Source organism: Balaenoptera acutorostrata, chromosome 7 (genome assembly GCF_949987535.1).
Source record: "Balaenoptera acutorostrata chromosome 7, mBalAcu1.1, whole genome shotgun sequence".
Taxonomy (NCBI): Eukaryota; Metazoa; Chordata; class Mammalia; order Artiodactyla; family Balaenopteridae; genus Balaenoptera; species Balaenoptera acutorostrata.
The window spans coordinates 63,049,223-63,070,154 of NC_080070.1; the positions used below are offsets into that span (position 1 = coordinate 63,049,223).

Here is a 20,932-nt window from a genome sequence, read left to right on the forward strand (position 1 = left end):
AAAAGCACTAGAATATTTGTGCAAGATGTTAAAAATAAAGCATGTAATGAAGAAGCTAAAGATAAGTCAGAGTTGTACCTTTACGGAGGACTCTGCATCCTTTTAGTTTTGTTTTTACTCTACCTTTATTTCCGATCAAATGAATCATTTAGAGGGAAGAGATAGCAAAACGCTTTAAGTGATTCTAGGGAGTTAATCAGAGAAAAATTTAGGCTGGGAATTTCATCATCCAGGGTTTTCATCCTGTTTCCACCATTATCTAGCCACCTGGCCTTAGGCAAGTCATATATCCTTCCAGGTCATTTTCCACATCTATAAAATGAGAAAGTTTGACAACATGGTCTTGGGAGCTGTAAAACTCTGGCCACAGACCCTGTCTACCAAATTCAGAGTCTCACCTATGGCTTTCTTTCCCTCTCCCTCCCTCGTCCCCTGCCCCAGTGATTTTAAATTACTAGCCAGTGTAAACCCAGGCTGAAAGCAGATGAGATACTTGTATCTTTAAGAACTAGTAGGTCATGTGGAGAATGGGAACTCAGAAAAACTGACGATTTTAGTGTAAAATGGCCTTACCCTCTCCAGAACATTCGGCTGTGCCTAGAAAGTTGAAATGTACATGCTTTATCTCTAGGCTGCCCAGGACAAGTCCTTGCTTCCACCTGTGATCCTGACATCCCTTCCAGACATACCCTAGAGAAATTCTTGTGCTTGTATATTTCAGCATTCATTGTTTTTAATAGCGAAAAGTTTGAAATAAAATATCCATCAATAGCGTAATGGATCAATAAACAAAATACTACTCAGCAGTTAAAGTCAATGCGTTGAATTTCTGTATTTTAACATAGATAAATTTCCTAAAAAGTTGAGTGGAAAAGCAAGCTGCAAATGAATACATACAATGTGATCCAAATTGTGAAAATATTTAAAATATACGTCAGAAACTTGGTTTCCTCTGGGAGGGAGAGAGAGAAAAGGAACTTGAAAGGAGTTCAAAAGAGACAATAAAACAACTAATAATTCAAGTCAAATTGTAATATTTGAAAATAACTACTAAAATAAGGAAAAATTCAAAGTTGTGTCACTTTACCACCTTTTTACAATAAGCAATAATATCCTTATCAATTTTAAACTGATAAATTTAACTGCTACTGTGGCTGATGTGTAATTTTACACTTTTTAAGCATTTCATTTGAAAATTCAATTTCTGCTTTGCCATATTACCCTTTAAAAATATGTGCCACAGGCTTAAAAACCATAACAGCACAACTTACTAATTATGTTTGGAACTCATTTGATTTTGTGTTTGCTGGAATTTATATTTCTGTGGAAACAAAAATGGATTCAAAACTACATAACAGATAAGACTGTTTGAAACAAAGAACAAAGCTCCGTTCCCTAAGGGCACTTACAGCCTATAAGCCCCAGTGATAGAAAACATGGCAAAGCAAGCTGCTTGGGAAGGAGATCCTAGACTTGGGGGGGCCAAGGGGGAGGAACAGGATGGTTTCTTGGAATAGTTGGACTTTCTGGATAATTTTGAATAAAGGAATTTAAAGGACCAACTCATTGATGGAATGCTGTTCTATATGTCAAAGTTTATAAGGAAAAAAGGCATAAAGACTAGTGTGGGCAATCAGACAAAGGAAGCAGTGAGAAGGGACATTTAAAAAGAGTGGACAGGGCTTCCCTGGTGGCGCAGTGGTTGAGAATCTGCCTGCTAATGCAGGGGACACGGGTTCGAGCCCTGGTCTGGGAAGATCCCACATGCCACGGAGCAGCTGGGCCCGTGAGCCACAACTACTGAGCCTGCGCGTCTGGAGCCTGTGCCCCGCAACGGGAGGGGCCGCGATAGTGAAAGGCCCGCGCACCGCGATGAAGAGCGGTCCCCGCACCGCGATGAAGAGTGGCCCCCACTTGCCGCAACTAGAGAAAGCCCTCGCACGAACCGAAGACCCAACACAGCCAAAAATAAATAAATAAATAAATAAAGTAGCTATACAATTAAAAAAAAAAAAAAAAAAAAAAGAGTGGACAGAAGGGCCCACGTGGACAGAGCTGGAGAATTGGGAAGTAATGAGGCCTTTCACTTAAGCAGAGAGGCAGGCTGTGTGGAGGACAGCTGGGAGAATATGGTCAAAGCCAGAGGGAAGGGCATGTTCAATTAAGGTCTAGGTGGATACTGTAGTTTAAATCAGGGGTCCCCAACCCCCAGGCCATGGACCAGTACTGGTCCATGGCCTGTGAGGAACTGGGCCACACAGCAGGTGGTAAGGGGCGGGCGAGTGAGCAAAGCTTCATCTCTATTTACAGCCGCTCCCCATCGCTCACATTACCACCTGAGCTCTGCCTCCTGTCAGCATTATGGTGAGTTGTATAATTATTTCATTATATATTACAATGTAATAATAATAGAAATAAAGTTCACAATAAATGTAATGCGCTTGAATCATCCTGAAACCTTCCCCCGCCCCCCGCCCCTGTCCGTGGAAAAATTGTCTTTACAAAACTGGTCCCTGGTGCCAAAAAGGTTGTGGACCACTGGTTTAAATGAAAAAATATAAATAGAGAAAGGACCTCACCAGAGCAAAAGAAGGGGCATTTTATTAATGGAGTCAGGGTTTTATGATGGCATATATGTGAAAAAAGAAGGCTAGAATGGAATTGCCAGTTTTGCGAGTGACCATGAGGTCAAGGCTATGAGAAGGGAACAGAGAAAATGTGAGGAAAGTGTCAAAGTTATTAATTAGCATGACAGCAAATGGGATGAGAATAAAGAACTTAGTAGGCAAGGATTACAAACTCTATGACAAAAAAAAAATATTTGCAGCTTACTACAGTAGCAGAAGAGCCATTATAAAATCTTAGAGAACAGAAGTAAGGCTCTAAACAGAGGAAGCCTTGAAAAACTGGGAAGTGGACCACAATTAATAAATTAATGAAGGCTAGGATTCTAAAGATGATACAGAAATTATCAAGTTGATCCCTTCTTTGTATGTGAAGGAGAGGATACACTAAATGGATGTTTTGCTTAATTATCTTCAGAGAATGAGACCAATTTGCCACAACCTTTATTCCCATAAAGACTTTAAAAATTTTAATATCAAAGGTGATAAAGAATTTTTAAAATCTCTTTGTACTCTCTCTTGCTCTTTTGAAGGACCGAGTAATATATCCAGGAGATTGGTTTGAATCTGTTTCTTAGGTTTCAATACTGTTATGTAAATCATAATAAAATAGCAGCACAAGTATTTTCTTCACCTTGGAATCATCAGGTCTCTCTTGAGTAATTCAGAACTAAAATGCTTTCATGGGATTCTTATGTGATACTTCCTGCACGAGGTGTCAAGGAATGTGTGATGGTTCCTTGATTTGTCTTGGCTCCTGCAAAATCTGTTCACTGTGGACACTCCTGTCCATAAATGCAACTAAAGTCTACTCTGCAATAAACAGAATAAACTGCTGATACAGAAAACAACCCAGATGCATTTCAAAATCATTATGCCGGCAGTAAGAAGCCTGACACAAAAAGAGTGCGCGTGGTGTGAGCTTGTTTATATAAAAATCTAGAAAGTACACTAATCTAGGAAGACAAGTCAGATCAATAGCATCTGAGGGACAAGGGAAGCATGTATTGCAAAGAGGCGTAAGGAACCTTTTAGGGATGATGGAAGTGTTCTCTATCTTGCTTGTGCTGGTTGTTTCATGGGTGTATACATCTATCAAAACTCAGGGAATTGTGCGCTCAGAGTAGACACAGATCTGGACTTAAATTATACTGAATTAACTTATTTTAAAAAATCAACTGCATAATAATTACAAAATTAAAAGTTAAAAAAACTGAACTACAGATGTAATAGAAACAGATTAGATGAGGATTTTTTCCAATGGTCTGATCAAAAGTCAAGTTCTGGGGCTTCCCTGGTGGTGCAGTGGTTAAGAATCCGCCCACCAATGGGAGGGACACAGGTTCAAGCCCTGGTCCGGGAAGATCCCACATACCGCAGAGCAACTAAGCCCGTGCGCCACAACTACTGAGCCTGCGCTCTAGAGCCCGTGAGCCACAACTACTGAGCCCACATGCCACAACTACTGAAGCCTGTGCACCCTAGAGCCCATGCGCGGCAACAAGGGAAGGCACTGCAATGAAAGCCTGCACGCACTGCAATGAAGAGTAGCCCCCGCTCGCTGCAACTAGAGAAAGCCCGCCTGCAGCAATGAAGACCCAGTGCAGCCAAAAATAAATAAATAAAATACATTAAAAAAAAAAACAAAAACAAAAGTCAAGTTCTGCTTCCTAGACCATGGCAATTCGAAACATTGAAGCTTGGTATATCTTTCTTTGAAAAGCCTAGTAAGCTCTTTGGATTCTGGAATTTGTCTGGAAAGCAGCACCTCCTTCTAAGAAGTGGCTTATTCACAGAGCTTCCATCTGAACAAATAAGCTGAAATCACAGGATGCTATGGGAGAGCAGAGTCATTAGGATGCTTAGTCATTTTTTGGTTTCCCCAGAAACAAGCAGTCTTGCTTCAGGTTTACTGCCAACAGCCTGTGTTCTCAGTTGGGCAGGAGCTCTTGGCAAGGGTGTGTCTGGAGGGCGTATGAACCTCCTAAACCGACATATCTGGCCAAACAAGGAGCTGCCTGTCCTGTGTCTTCTCCAGGCAGCAACAGGTGACTCATCACAACCCCAGGGTCCTCTCCTGAACATGCTTGAAACTCCTCTTTTATTCAGTGGTGAGGACTCCTTAAACTATGGCACAGGCAGGGCTAGGCAGTTAGCCGGGCACCCCAGCACATTCCCCTTTCCTGCAGAAGAGATGCTCACGTAAGCATTCACCCCAAGTACCTGGGAGCTGAGCCTATCACCTGCGGTCTACGCAGAACTCTCCCCATCTACCCCTAATGCCCAAGTTAAAAAAGTCTAGGAACGATAGTAACTTTGGAGAATGGATGTTCCTTAACTGTTTCAAGGCAATTTTAATTGAGAAAACCATAAAAAATAGTTACCATTCTCCTTCTCAATATAACTATACAGGGTTAAGCATGCAGCCTCCAGAGTTTTTAGCTGGCCTCAAATTTTCAACTATAAAACGAAGATAATAATAGTACCTACATCATAAGATTGTTATAAACATTGAATAAAATAAAATATGTAAAGTACTCAGAGCAGTGCATAATACACAGAAAGCACTCAAGACGTGATCACTATTATTTAGGTAAGAAAAACTCAGCATCTCATGCTGAAAACAACTGAGAGTAACAAAATCAAAGTAATGTTGGGAAAAGAATTGAGGGAAGGGACAAAAGGAGCAAAACAAACTCTGAAACGGGGCCTGCGGTTTTTTCAACTGATAGAAAAGAGCCAATATGGGGTGCTCAGGACCTAAAGGACACATTGTCCTTGCCCTCTTCTCAAGAAATTATTTTAAAATCAATATTCTTAAGAAAATCAATTTTGACACTTAAATCAACCACCTTATCTCCAGGAGTTTCCTCCTTGAGAAATGTTGTGAAGAGGGATTTTGTTTTGATTGCTTTGCCTTGTGTTTTCCCTAGCAGCAAGGAAAGGCTCTCACAACCAATAAAGAAAAGCAGTGACACAGCTAATCAGATCAATCTAGTGGGACTCACTGATTTGATGGGAGAAACTGTGGGGCGACGGCAGGTTATAGCTGATTTAAAATTGGGTGACCTTGTTAACACCTAAAAAACAAGGAGATTTTTTTTAATGGAAATCTGTGAACTTCACTTGAGCATGATATGGCAATAGGCAAGACAAACAGTCAAAAAATATTCCTGCACATGTGTAATGAGAAAAGAAGAACTTAGTACAATTATAGCAGACTACAAGTTGACTACAAATCAAATATAAGTCAGCAGTGTTCAGTGAGCCCAGGATGTACAAACAGGAGTCTGAGGTGGATGAATGGAAATTAATCCTTCCAAAATCCTCAGCAGTAGCTGACAATAAAGTTCCAGAGAATGAGTCTGGGACTTCCCCAGATTACATGGTATAAACTATCAAGAAAGTAGAGAGAACATGGGAGAGATTCTTCTTTTCCATTTCCAAGGTGGATTTTTTCCCTTTCATCTTTTTGACCCACTATCTATCCATACAGAATTTGTAAACAAATTATCAATACTATGGTGAGAAATATATACAAAACCAACCCATTAGGTACCTACCAGGTGATCCTGAATTTTATGTACAAGGGTTGAATCATTCAACAGTAGAATGGGTTCACTGGGTGGATCCCCAGATATCAAACGAAGTTTGGTTTCATTGACCTAGAGTAGAGAGTCCAATGGTGATAAATAATATTCCTGAAGTTCTGGCATCTTCAGAAATACTTTGAACATCTGGATTCTTTGGATGGTTGATGCCATCTGTCATCAGCAAAGCCACTTTCACACCATCTTTGTGCCCTTCTCTCTTAAGTAGCCTCGTGACATTGGCGATAGCATAGTAAGAGAAAGTACCTTGCCCAATGAAATTCATAGACTTGACCCTCTGTTTAAAAGCCTGTAGATCCTTCCAAGAAGAAAAAGGTGGATCAATTTGGACAGAGCTGCTAAACTGAAGGGCTACCAGTTTGATGTCATATTTCAAGGAGCCAACCGGGGTCAATTGAAAAATCTTGTCACTCAAGCTATCTACAAAATCTTTCTGTTTGTCAAAGAGAAAAATTTTAGAACTTTCAGAGCTGTCCACAATGAAGACAAGATCTGTGAAGCAAGTGGGGTCTGATATAGGACGAACAGGTTAGGCAAAATCCTTGCCCTTACTCGTGAAACAACTCTGCAAAAGGAAAGGCCTGAGGTGGTGTGGTCATGAATTGCTTGCTTCTGAGAGGAGAAGGAAGTGAAAAAGAGAGGCACTACGGAGATAGGGCTTACACTGTAAAGAACTAAATCTCTTTCTAAGTCTACAAATTCTTTTCCTCTTGTATAATTGTGCAAATCAGAAGCAAACAAAATACCATATATTCCGAGCATCTTCCCAAAGTAAAACTTGCTTAAAGTGAGAGGGAAAGAAAGTACGTTATAGTTTAAAAATTCAACAAACACTAGGCAAAGTTGTCTAGAAGTAAATAATACTCTGCCTAATTCTCAAACTGTATCTCATATTGGTGAGGCCCCATCTTGTTTTGGTGCAGTTTTTTTTTTTTTTTTTAACTTTTTTGAAATCAAGGGAGAAAATGACTACACGTCACATTGTAGCAGTGGTAAGGGACAAAGAAACCTAACAGGGAGAACTTAAGTTTGAATCCTAGCTCTGTGACTTACTAATTAATTTGCCTACGGCCTTGAGTATGCCACTTCACTTCTCTGGGCCTCAGTTTCTTTATCTATGAGAGTGGCAATCTCTGTCATGCCCATTTTAACAAGGCTACCGTGAAGCTCAAATGAGATAATAAATGTACGAGTGCTCTAGAAACTCTGATGTTTTTATAAGTATGCTCTATAAGTTTGTAAGGTGCATTATTATCATATCAAAATAGAATATCATATATATACCTAAATATGTGGTTTGCTATTTACATCAAATGCTATTTGGAAAAATTCATGTTAGGGTTTTAAGAGGCTAAAACTAATAAAGACAGAACAATACATTTTTTTACTTTTCCTTGCAAGTAAATTGGACTTTGATCCTTTCTTTCTTTGTCCATATATTGCTTGACTCATAAAAGCTGGCAAAAGCAGGAGATACAAGACAAAATGTTTGTTCCACATTATGGTAGATGGTGAAAAATCATCTGCCGTGTATCACCTTTAATAGAAAAATCAGTTATAAATACTTTAATAAAATATAGAGTTTGCCATTTTTAATTTCAAGCCAGTAGTATTGAAAACTGGCATGTGGCAAGAGAAAAGGGTTTTCATTCATATTTATAAAAAATTACCCACACTGAGATTTTTAAAGTTTCTAATCCAAATAGATCACGGCAACACAACCAAACATCTATTAATGAGTATTTTTGTATATTCAAAGAATTACATCCAAGTAGTCTGAATTTCCCATTATATTATGGGGAGCAGGAGGGGCACAGCCATTTAAAAACATTTCAGTCCCACTCTGTATGATGACTATGGTTCAATCACAAGGTCTGTTTGACTTTTCCACCTTCTCCAAAGTAGTATCAGATTGCTGCAAGGTTATTTCATTCGTTTTCATTGTAACTAATTCCTGACCATGCCAATATTTTTACAGGGTTGTAGAGAACCACCACCATTTCTGTCTTAATATTACATGTACAATTTCAATGAGTTCAGAGGTCAAGTCAAAAATTGAATTGCCCTTCTGTTTCATAGAACCCCATTTTCTACGTTTACTTTGTTAACTTCAGCTCCACCAGAGTTCCAAGCTGTACTACAGCTGCATATCCAGTCAATCAAAAGAGTATGAGAACAGAGTGAAGTAAGTCAGAAAGAGAAAAACAAATACTGTATGCTAACACATATATACGGAATCTAAAAAAAAAACAAAAACCAAAAAACGGTCATGAAGAACCTAGGGGCAAGACGGGAATAAAGACACAGACCTACTAGAGAATGGACTTGAGGACACGGGGAGGGGGAAGGGTAAGCTGGGACAAATTGAGAGAATGGCATGGACATATATACACTACCAAATGTAAAATAGGTAGCTAGTGGGAAGCAGCCGCATAGCACAGGGAGATCAGCCCGGTGCTTTGTGACCATCTAGAGGGGTGGGATAGGGAGGGTGGGAGGGATGGAGATGCAAGAGGGAAGAGATATGGGGACATATGTATATGTATAACTGATTCACTTTGTTATAAAGCGGAAACTAACACATCATTGTAAAGCAATTATACTCCAATAAAGATGTTTAAAAATTTTTTTTTAATTAAAAATAAAACCAGGCCAAAAAAAAAGATTATGAGAGCAAAACTAACAGATTTTCTAAGTGTTAGCTGGAAGAACTACTGCACAGAAAGAGAACTTGAAATCAGGAAGCAATCCCCTCTGAACATCCCTGTGAAACTATTTTTCTGGGTAGATTAACAATTTAAAATCTAATCCTATATTTAAATCTTCAGCAAACTTTAGCACTCAGTATGCCCAGCTATGTACCAAATGCCTTTTTTTTTTTTTTTTTTTTTTTTTCCAAATGCCTTTTAAACCCACAGGCTTCCCTGGCAAGAGAAGACTCCTGTGTGGCTAGCTCAGTATACCCTAGAATGGAAAGCTTATTTTGAGCCAATGTTCTGCATGGTTTGAAAATGCTTGCCTGTTTAAAGTATACTGACTTCAGAAGTTCTGGAAAAGGAATAACAGTTTCCTTCTTTGGCACCTTTCCTTCATGGAATGGTAACTGGGAAATTGTGAGCATGATTTTTCCAGACTTTGAATAGGGGGTGGAAATATATGCAAAGTGAGGAATGAGATGGGTGACTGACTTCTTTCATACATGCCAGGTGGAGAAGCCCCAGTGAGAAGCAAAGCTGTTGGGTTGGGGATGGACCAGTAGATGGCTCTATGCCATTGTCTGCTCCTCGAATAGCATCAACTAGCAGGGATTTTATTAAGCTGACTTTGTATCACTATGGCCAAGCGTCTCTCTTGGCAAGTGCCGCAAGTGTAATTGACCAAATGTCAACTGCTCTTCAGACCAGGTATGCTAAGATGTGGAGATAGCTGGGTATTAAAAAAAAAAAAAAAAGAAGAGGAAGAAGAAGGAGGAGGAGGAGGAGGAGGAGGAGAAGTGGGCTGAGGAAATAGAACACAACGAGGATATGTCTCTCCAAGTAATCCCTTGCTAACCAAGGAGAAGAACACAGAGGGCTGTATAAGTTTAACACTGAAGATTAGTATAAGGATAAGGCTATGTAGCAAAACACAGCTGCTATTGCATTTTCAGAGGGGAAAAAGGTGTAATATCATGTCCGTAGTATTACGTATGCCATCTCTCTTTTTTTGACCCCGTATGTAAGGAAGTTCTCAGAAGTTCTGGAAATAAGAGACTGAAAATTTAATTTCATCGAGAACAAGAGAGGTTTTACAAGCTTGTAGCTTGTAGAGCGAGACAACTCTTCAAAAACATAAGGAAGGGGATTCCCATATAGGACGCTGAGATGAAAACCACATTTTTCTCATTTGCAGGCCTCATTTTGGGCTTTGGAAATGCTGGCTTTCAATAAACACATCTTTCCTAGAACTAAGCACTTGCTCATTTAGTTTGTTGGCATATAATTATGAATTCATACCCAATGCCTTGTATATACAATGTTCCCTAATACAACTGATTCATTAGCAGTAATCACAGTATCTCATATTTTATTACTCTTTGCTCTGACATTTTTTATCTAGTTCTCCCAAACCAAAGTCATACTATTTCTTTCTGTTTTCTGATATTAGCCAGAGGACACCCTTACAACTTTCTCCAGTTTTTTAGTTCTAATACTTCCCTGAAATCTCTTTCTTCTTTATTAGTTTGGTATCTAAAGAGCCCACCCATTTCTGATCACTTTTGCCATGTTTTATTTCACCTCAGTTTTTCATAGTTCTCACCTTTCTCTCATTTACATGTCACATACAAGCAAAATAGGTTTCGGGGGAAAGTGCCATTAGTTAAATAAAAGAAATATAAACCTCTATGCTTACTATAGGTTACATTTTATAAATGTAGAAACAATGATCATCTTTAACCAAATGCCATAGTTTTGGCTTTTTTGCCTAAAATTTATTTGGGGTAAATATCAGGATCATTAAATCCAAGAGACTTTATGACTTCAAAAGTACAATTATCTTTCAGCAGAGTTTACTAATTTTATTCACAGCGTATGCATCTCATTTGTTTCGCCATGAAAATAACATGATCGAATACTCTATTCAAATTGCTAAACTTACCATGTTATAAAGAATTCTGTAGTTAATACTAAACTATAAAAACGTGTTCCAAATTAAGAAAAAGATGTCCCAAAAGATATTAACATAATTGAAATTCTATGTAGTAAGCTGTTAATTAAAAATCAATTTTAAAACAACTTTAAAATAAAATTTAAATTTCTACATTTTAACAATTATTCATATTTCCCTGATAATGCACTTAAAGTAGTAGCAGAGGATAAAAAAATTTGATAAGCTTTCTTCACATCATAAGTATGTAAACCATTTAGTCTTCCACGGTTCCTAGATGTCCTATCTGATTTCAAGTGATTAAAACAAAACGGTTACGTCTTACCTTATAAAGTTTATCAAACAGGAATTAAAGACTGGTTAAGCAAATGCCGACAGCAAGGACCATTGCTGGGGATGGAGTTGGCTATTTGATATTGTTCTGTTCCATGGGAAATAAAAATTATCTTTGCTTTTGGATCTTTTGTAATCTTCTACTCATGTTTTTTAGATTAAGTTAAAGCAAGAGTGGTCAGGCATTTGACCAGGGTGCAAGATCTGGGTGGGATCAGTAAGTAATTTAAAGGAACAGTGTCCTTTCATAACAAGTCTGTGTTTTCTGGGCTGCTGTCAAAATGGGCAGATTTTCTACATTTTAGGCACTTATTTACAGCCTGCCTTTGTTTCTCATGCCATGTCCTCTTTCTATTCTTTTGCCTGGGGGTTGCTCTGTAAGATACTGTTTCTGAAGAGCTCTGTGAAAGAGGATAAGTCATACCAGACTCAGATGCAAACCTGGTTTTTCAAGAGAGTTAATGGGTTGATAATTATTGAAGCTGAGCAATGAATATATAAAAGTTCATGATTCTAGTCTTTCTACATTTGTGATTTTTGAAATTTTTCATAATAAAATGTATAGAATATATAGTGGAAGAGTGATCTGAATTTAGTCCTGGTTCTGTCTCTACCATGGGGACCTCAGTTTCCCACTTATGAAATGAGGGAGTGAATTTAATTATTTATCAAGATCCTGTCAAACTGTAACATGAGAGGGAGGACCTCAATATTCTGAGGTCTCTGTCCAGGAAAGGTGGTCACTGTAGTGATTCCATTCTCTTTCTTCCTATTTTCTACCTGGGGTTACAGCCCATATTAAGTCAGTGTTTGTGCAACACTTAACGCAACTAGCCGCAGGCTTCCCTACAGACGGCCTCAAGGATAAAGAATAGCAAGACGATCAGAGAAAGCAATGTAAATGTTCATGTTATAATTATCTAGAATCAGCTTTCTTAGAAAGACATTTTAACATTTATGGCTCTGCTTATTGTGACAATAATAGCTTCCCTTTCATGAACTCTTTAGCAGGTGCTAGGCACTGTGCTAACTGCTTCACACACATTATGGGATTTAACCCTCCAAAAGCAAACCATCTGCTTATAGTAAGTGCTGCAGGAATTCGTGTTTTACAGATAAGGACGTTGAGGCAGGGAGGAGTTCAGTAACTTGCCCACGGTCATACTAATGCTAGAGAATGCCAGAATGGGCTCTTAACTCAGGTCTATCTGATCACGGAGGCTCACTTGTAACGACAGGTGCATCATTCAATTAGGCATCCATGTGAATGTGAATGTCTTCATTGTCTCCTCACCACACAGCAGGTTTTGAGGAACTAAGGAAGGTTTGTGGGGCTTTGGTAATAGAAAAAAAGACAGTGTGTGTATATTGCAGAAGCAACAATGTAATTTCTCAGGAAGCAACCACATATATATCCTAAATAGCCTCTGGATGTTAACCACACCTTTCACTTTTGTGAGGAGTGAATCGTGGGACAAGGAAGTGGCAATTTTTCAGAAGATCAACTCTTTTTCCTGGGGTAGATTAACAAATTACAGAAAAACAGTACCTCAAAGATGCAAACAGGTGAGTCTGGAGGCAAGAAATGGACTAAAGCCCTCCTGCTTTAGAACTGTTCTGACTGAAGTAGGTGAGGGGTCAGAATCCTGCCTACTCATTCATTCCCCTCTGTACCCCAAAGCCAGATAGGGTGACCCAAACCTAAGATTTGCCAGCTCTCACGAGGTGTGGCAATCAGCACTAAGTTGATTGGGTAAATGACTCAAAAGAAAAATCTTCTGTTCTGTCAGTGTATATAAAACAATTAGATTTGCACCCAGAGAAACAATGCACCATGGCTGAAGGCTGCAATCTTAACTTTAAGGATGGTCTTGAACTGCTACACACACAGAACAAATAAAAGAGCATAGATAACAGTGATGACTGGAAAAAGGCAACCGGGAGTCCATGCTTTTCTGACAGTTGTTCTGTAGCAAAGTCTTTACAGAAAAAACACCCTATTTTTGCTATTCCTGCTGTGGGTGGCCTAGAGTAAGTAGAACAATAATTAGAAGTAATTTTTTTAGTGTTCATCGATCACCTGAGACCCCTGATACAACAGATTGCTCTCCTTCAAAGCACTGCTAGACAGGAAATCTTTTTTCAACTTTTAAAAAATTCTCAACCATATAGAATCTATGTTGGCTTTATTTGTTTTGGTACCAGTGCCAAGGTCTCCATTTCAACAGTGATGGTATTTTGGGGTCCTAGGATCATTTAAAACGAACCAAAATCTGGAATGACTTGTATACATTGGAAGGTGTTCTCTGCCTGAGGTTATAGAAACACAAAAAGGGCTAGTAACGCATCAGCACAAACTTGTCTCATAGTTACATATGAGACATTGGTTAATTATACCAAGACCAGGGTATAATTTAATGTTTCATAATCTTCTCCAAATTTCTACCTCCCATACTGCTCACTCAGAGTAGAAAAGAACATTTTCAACTGAAAAGGGAGAAGCCAATGTCCTTTTTACCCAATTTGGAGAAGTTTGTCCTTAGAGGTCCCCCTCTATTTTTTTCAGTATGAAATGTTGATGTAGTAGAATTTCTAACACTTGCCCCAAAGCTCTGAACTTTCTGTGATCCATCATCCTTCTTGGCTCCAAAAGTATGACAGACATTCTCTCATGTCATTCACAGTAAATTAGAAAAACACCAAAATGGTATTGGTCCTATTTATTAACTAAGGGAAGGATTAAAAGCATTCAACAAAAAGGAAATGAAAATTATCCATTTTTTTAAACATCTTTAGTGGAGTATAATTGCTTTACATTGTTGTGTTAGCTTCTGCTTTATAACAAAGTGAATCAGCTATACGTATACATATGTCCCCATATCCCCTCCCTCTTGTGTCTCCCTCCCACCCTCTTTATCCCACCCCTCTAGGTGGACACAAAGCTCCGAGCTGATCTCCCTGAAAATTATCCTTGGTAATAAAATGTAGGAAATGTGGCATCCATTAAGTCTGCAGCAGCATGACTCCAGTACCCCTCCCCTCACCAAATTCTGATTAAGTTGACTCTTCCACATTCCCTCTACACAATTTTTTTGTATTATTTACTCTCTGACATATGTTGCTTTATTATTTATCATTTGGTCCCCTGCCTGAATAGTTGAGTCACATATGCAACACATAGTGCCCTAGACCACAATGACAGCATAAATTCCCAGTGACAGCATAAATTCCCATTGCACCAATCTTTTTTTTTCTTAAAATGTATTTATTTATTTAATTTATTTTTGGCTGTATCAGGTCTTAGTTGAGGCACATGGGAGCCTCATTGAGGCATGCGGGATCTTTCGTTGCGGCATGGGCTTCTCTCTAGTTGTGGTGTGCTGATTTTCTCTCTCTAGTTGTGGCACGCAGGCTCTGTAGTTTGCGGCACACGGGCTCTCATTGTGGCGCCGAGCTCAGTAGTTGTGGCGCACGGGCTTAGTTGCCCTGCGACGTGTGGGATCTTAGTTCCCTGACCAGGGATTGAACCCACATCCCCTGCATTGTAAGGCGGATTCTTTACCACTGGACCACAGGGGAAGTCCCCCCAATTGCACCAATCTTATGACAATTAAAATCTTTCTCTAAAATTTTCCTTCAATATTTATATTTTCTCTTTCTGTGTTGTTTATTCTTTACTAAGAGCAGATTTTTTATGACAGAAATTCAGGATGCTATCTGGAAATTTTTACAATTTTCCTTTCTAAGAAATATCTGAAAGTAGACAGGTCTTGCTCTATCATAGGTTTGACTGTCCAACTTTCAAAAAAATTATTCCCTTCAGTGAATAAAGAAGCCTTAACATTTTCATTCAGAATCCACCCCAAAAGAAATGATAGGATCTATTTCAGCGGTCCCCAACCTTTTTGGCACCAGGGACCGGTTTCGTGGAAGACAAATTTTCCACGGGGCAGTGGGGGGGGGGGGTGATGGTTCAGACTATAATGTGAGAGATGGGGAGCAATGGGGAGCGGCAGATGAAGCTTCGCTCGCTTGACCACCGCTCACCTCCTGCTGTGTGGCCCAGGGGTTGGGGACCCCTGATCTATTTATTAAGCCTTGACCAAACTCTGCTTTTAATGGGAAAAATATTTTCTATTTTTCATTTAGTTGATTTTATTTTCAGGTATTAGAAAGTGTTGTATTGTACCTTGGTGAATTCTTCCATTCCCCACTAGATGGTATTTAGACTTTTCTTTTATTGGGGACAAATAATAGCATCAAATCTCAGAGCTGGAAGGAAACTTAGAGACCACTTTTATTTGATTCTTCCACTTCACAGGTGATAAAATAGAGGGCAGGTGTTGAGACCCACCCAAAGATCATCCTGTGAGATAGTAAGGAACAGAGTTTAGATCTTTGTACATCAGCTGGTCATCTTTCATTATCCCTAAATACCCTGGGAGGTTTCTAGGCCTTGGCACCTTCCAGGCTTGTGCCAGAGCAGGAGAAAAAGGAGCCTGTTATATGGCCAACAATTTGTTTGAAAAATAGGAATTTTCCCTTAGTAGCAAATGGCTCAAGACAAATTATCATGGGCTAAATTCCAGCACATAATGAGTCTCATCTCTCACTGTGTAAATCTTAATACCTGGGCCATCAAAGGCGATGAACACCATTTATAAGAGCCCCGAGTTGAAGAACTTTCTCCTCTAGGTTTGGGCAGGCTTGCCAGAGTAGCCTGGGATTGTTGTTACACTGATTTGAGTAAACTGTGGTTACCGTGCATGTTACTGATACCTGATCAAAATACAGCTAGTAATATGGTTAGATATCATCATTTGCATGAATAAAAAGTTGCAGAAACTCAACATCCATTTGAGTTTTCTGGTCAGTCCATTTGGGATTTAATAAGAATATTCAACAAGGAAAGTTTTTTAAAGAAATCAATCAAATTCCTGGAACTAAAGTGTTTTAAGAACATTAAGTATCTTATTATCCCACATTATGTCAACCCTTTACAACTCTGGTTCACATAACATTGTCCCCAGTTGAGGTAACAGGTCATCGTTTTTTGAGTTACATCTAAATACATAGTTTATTTTTTGAGTTACATCTAAATACATACATAGTTCCTCCTATACAATAGTTTGTTTCTTCCTCTGTCCTTTTAAATTCTGTACTAAGGGTAAATTTTTCATGGACAAAGTTTACAGTAAATAGGACTTGAGATGAATTCATATTTTACTATTTTGGATGTGAAAAACATTTTAATGATATACAACTCACACAAATATAAGGTACCTAATATAATCATTATTCATTGTTTATATCCAGAACCATAGATTCGGAAATACACATGTATAATTTTATTTATGTAAGTAATTTTTCTTATATATATATATATATATGTATAATATTCCATTATACTAATTAACCAAATTCAGAAATGCCAAATACTAACAGAAATTAGTGAGGACTGACCATGGGTCTTGAGGGACTACTGTTTGAAAAAAAGATATTTGGGCACCACCTTGTGGGGCTTTGTAGAAAGACACCATGAGAGAGTTTGTCTACTATCATTAACAGATTAAAATTCTTAATTCCCTATAATGCTGAATAGGTAGAATGAAAGTTGCTGTCTACAAATTTTCTGGGTAGGGGAATAAGAAGATGAATCAAAGGGGTGACAAGATTACTTTGATATATGAATCAAGAAACTAACATCTGATGAAATCTGAAACATATTCATTTAAGAAACGTTAACCTTGTTCCTACTAAGTGTGAGGCATGCTGTGTCTTATTTGTTTTTGGGTAGAAAACAAATGACACAGTCACTTCAGCCTAGTGGAAGAGATAGGTAAGAAAAAGGCAATGACAAATTTTACCAAAAATATTTTTAAGTAGTCAAATATCCAACTCTAGCTAATAAGATCATGCTGAAGTGTTTGGGAGCAAGTGTACTGGTGTCTGCAACTTTGAAATGCATTTTATAAACAGAAGATGCATAGAGGGATGGGTAGATGGATGAATATTATGATATAGCAAATATGTCAAATATTATAGATCAAATGTTAATCGTGGAATCTAGATGGTGGGTAGTGGGTTTGCTATATAATTCTGTCAACTTTTGTGTATGTTTGAAAATTTTTATAACAAAATATTAGACAAAAAACGGCAACAGCAATGCAACGTGATAATATCTATAAAAGAGACCTGCAAAGAGGGCACCCAGCCCAGACTGTGACACGAGGCTGCAAGTGCAGGGAGCAGAGGTTAAGTAGGCACTTTCTTTTCTGCTGTGTTAAAGGGTTTAGACCATCTTGAAATCAATGAGGAACCAGTGAACAATGTTAAGCAGAGGAATGACATGATTACATTTTCATTTTAGGAAAATCACTCTGGTGACCATGTGAAGAATTAATTTTGCAGGCAAGCAAGCTTGGAGACTGAGAGACCTATTAGGAAACTTAGTAAAATAAGAGACAGGGCTCTTAAGCATCAGCAGTGGGAATGGAAAGAAGTGAACAATTCCAAGAAATGTTTAGAAAGTAGAATCAAAGAGCTTAGTACCCAACTGACCCAGCAGAGGGAAGGAAATGAAGGAAAAGGACAGTACCCAGTAGCTTGCTGAAAAGTATTTAACAATCGACCCTGAAAAAAAAAGTGTGTGTGTATATATATATATATGTACATTAGTTTATTCTAAATATTACTGATATGAAGGGTATGTACTTACAAATACTGTAATAACCAAATACACAATATTATCTACTGGAAATTCTGTATAGCAAATTGAATCTCGTAGGATGCTTCCATTGATTTTTGCCAAATTCTTGTATCCTTGGCCAACTTACGGTTGCAACTGATCAATGACTGTAGTTCCAACCAGGATGTTGATTGACATTTCCATTTTCTTTAACAAGTACACCCCTGCTTTCATACTTCTATGATACTTCTACTAGTGTATAACCTTTGGTATCTCTTTTCTCCCCTTATTCAGTCCTCTCCACAGGAGGAGGATTTAGATTTATCCTAAATGATGGGGTTAATAGGCTAACATCCACTGGTCCATGTTTCCTGAGTGGGTAGAATTAATGTGTTCAAAGTCCTATGCATGTGTGACCTCATCTTCTACATACTTACTATTAGGGATCCAAGGATGGGAAGTAGTGAGTAACGTCCCTTGCAGCTGGAAGGTTCTGTTTGGTGAGAAAGTCCAAAGTCTAAACATGAATGCTAGTACCAGGAAACTTAGTTGGGGTTGCAGGTCCAAGCTACATTCAGCTTTACTAATAGTAATGCTGACGTTCAGATCTCCATGTCTCTATTGTATGTATTTCTCAATTATCAATAACTCCAAGTCCAGAGGAAGAATGTTGTGAGTAATTATCACCCTTAACTCCCATACCCCTGTGTATATATGTGGGCATAGTTAAAAGGGAGTAGATTTTATTTCATTGTTTATATACTCTTCACTCCCCAACCTCTAAAATAAACACAAAGGAAAAAATTCAGGTTAAAAGGAATAATTTTAGAAACTAAAATTTTAAAGAGATGCTAGGAACACCAATGTTAATTTCAACTACAAGAAAAATAAATAGAGTCAATGCACTTATTGCAATGAATAAGCTTGTCCAATTCTATTTATCATAAATGGATGTTGCATTTTGCCAAATGCTTTTTCTGCATCTATTGAGATCGGTATGAATTTTGTCCTTCATTTTGTTAATGTGATGTATCACATTGATTGATTTGTGGATGTTGAACCATCTTTGCATCCCTGGAATAAATCCTACTTGTTCATGGTGTACGATCCTTTTAGTGTATTGTTGAATTCCAGTTTGCTAATATTTTGTTGAGGATTTTTGCGTCTGTGTTCATAAAGGATATTGGCCTGTGACTTTTTTTTCTTTTGGTGTCATTGTCTGGTTTGGGTAATGCTGGCCTCATAAAATGAGTTTGGAAGTGTTCCTTCCTCTTATATTTTTTAGATTCAATTCTATTTAATAGTCAGGGTAGGGCTTACTTGCATCTAATAATGTCAAGGCAACTGCTGATACATCAGCAGACTTTATAGGCTATTAAGTGGGAGTTTTACTTCCCAGACATGTATAGTAAAACTACAAGAAAGAAAAAATGTTAGGCAATAACACATGTATTTAATAAACAATTTACAGGCTTTAATATAAGAAATTATTTCTATATAAACAGAAAATGGTTTAGATCTTCAATCAGAGATGTAGAATTTACATGTATTGGGAGACAAAGTTCCTGATAATAGAATAAGATAGTAGGATAGGATAAGAAAAAAAAGCTTAGAGTTTCTCACAGAATTGAGTGCCTTCCCATTTTAAGCAGTCTCTTCCAGTTAAATTCAGTCTTTGACGCTATTCAGTTTCACCCAATACACTTATTTCTGGCATACTTATGAGACAGCAAATATGACAGATATGTATTTTCTTGGCTGACATGTTAAAAAAACAAATAAAATTTGGAATTTTAACTTTTAAACCATTAAATAAACAATTACACAGATGCTTTTTCCCCCAGCTTAATAAAAACTAAGTTGCTTTTGGAGAGATTATTTTTAAACTCAATGTGTAAACATCCATCATCACAATAAAACAGTTTTAATAGTCTGAGCATTTGCTTAGTTAATACACCATGCTTGAATACTTCTTGGGATATACAGTATCATTTCCTTTAAGGTACCATACATGTAACATATAGCATCATACCTCATATTAGAAAAGTGTCCCTTCCTCAAGACTTGCTGCCTGACAACTGTAGAATAACCATGATGCAAATGGCCTTCCTGGAGGTGTTTAATGCACAAACTGCAGAACCATAGGCCTCAGCCCTGTGTAAGATCACAGTGTTTATGCAATTAATATTTTAGTGTACAGTTGCAAAAACTTTTGTGTATTTATCATATTTTACAATTTGTACTAATTTCTTAAAGACTTGAAATTTTAGTTGCGTGAAATGGTTCACTCATTCTGATTACAGTTGAATGTAACCAATCTATTGAAAGAGCAGGCCTCCATAGGATCCGTCACAAAACAACTTTATTTTTCCCCCAACTGTCCTTTCATACCTATTTTTGAGGGCAGGATTTTCCTTTCCCCTTGCATGAAATTATAGGCAGGTGTCATGAGTCTCTGAGTCAGTCTTTGATATAAAAATCACTTCTTTCACATTGAGTCATAAAACTGATGTTTCAATAATTAAAAAGTCTATTTCCATGTAGCAGCTAAAACTCTGAGCTTAAAGCTTCTCCTCTCCCCAGCTGGGGCTTGCTTCAGGCTGGAAGCCTGCAGTGGGAAAGGGGACATGGTCATTTCCATTTCCCCACTTTGTGCCTCTCTGTCTTCCCCAAACTCATGAAGAGCAGTTTCTGACTCTTCAGGCAGAAAGCCTGGAAAAATCTACTTAACTGATTACTACTTTGCTTTGGTTTTGGAAGGTATTCACGTGATCCCTTTCTCCACTCTCCAGCTCTCCTGCTTTCGTCAGGGATTCTGCTTCACTGAGGATCCCTCGTCAAGATCTCTTAAACCTGCCAGGTCTCCTCTCTGGCAGGTGTCAAACACAGTCCTTCATACCACACATGAAACGCCTCCAAAGCCTATCAGCTGAAGTCGCTTCCCTCCCACCGGAAAGCCCTCTAACTGACTGCTCTAGGCTGCCTCTCTCCCCTTGTGACCCACATCTAGTCTGCAGGGCACGCTCCTG

The 20,932-nt window shown here is 38.3% G+C and overlaps 2 protein-coding genes across 3 annotated transcripts in view; one reads left to right on the plus strand and one right to left on the minus strand.

Moving 5' to 3' along the window:
• COL28A1 (collagen type XXVIII alpha 1 chain) overlaps window positions 1-7,735 on the minus strand; it is a 151,406-nt gene extending 143,671 nt beyond the window's left edge. Inside the window, 3 exon segments of the mRNA XM_028164369.2 lie at window positions 6,188-6,289; window positions 6,291-6,745; window positions 7,624-7,735. Of these exon segments, the coding sequence (XP_028020170.2) occupies window positions 6,188-6,289; window positions 6,291-6,745; window positions 7,624-7,735 (669 nt within the window).
• The window catches only part of MIOS (meiosis regulator for oocyte development), a 237,064-nt gene that overhangs the window by 166,853 nt on the left and 49,279 nt on the right, over window positions 1-20,932 (plus strand). The gene's annotated exons all lie outside the window — the stretch shown is intronic.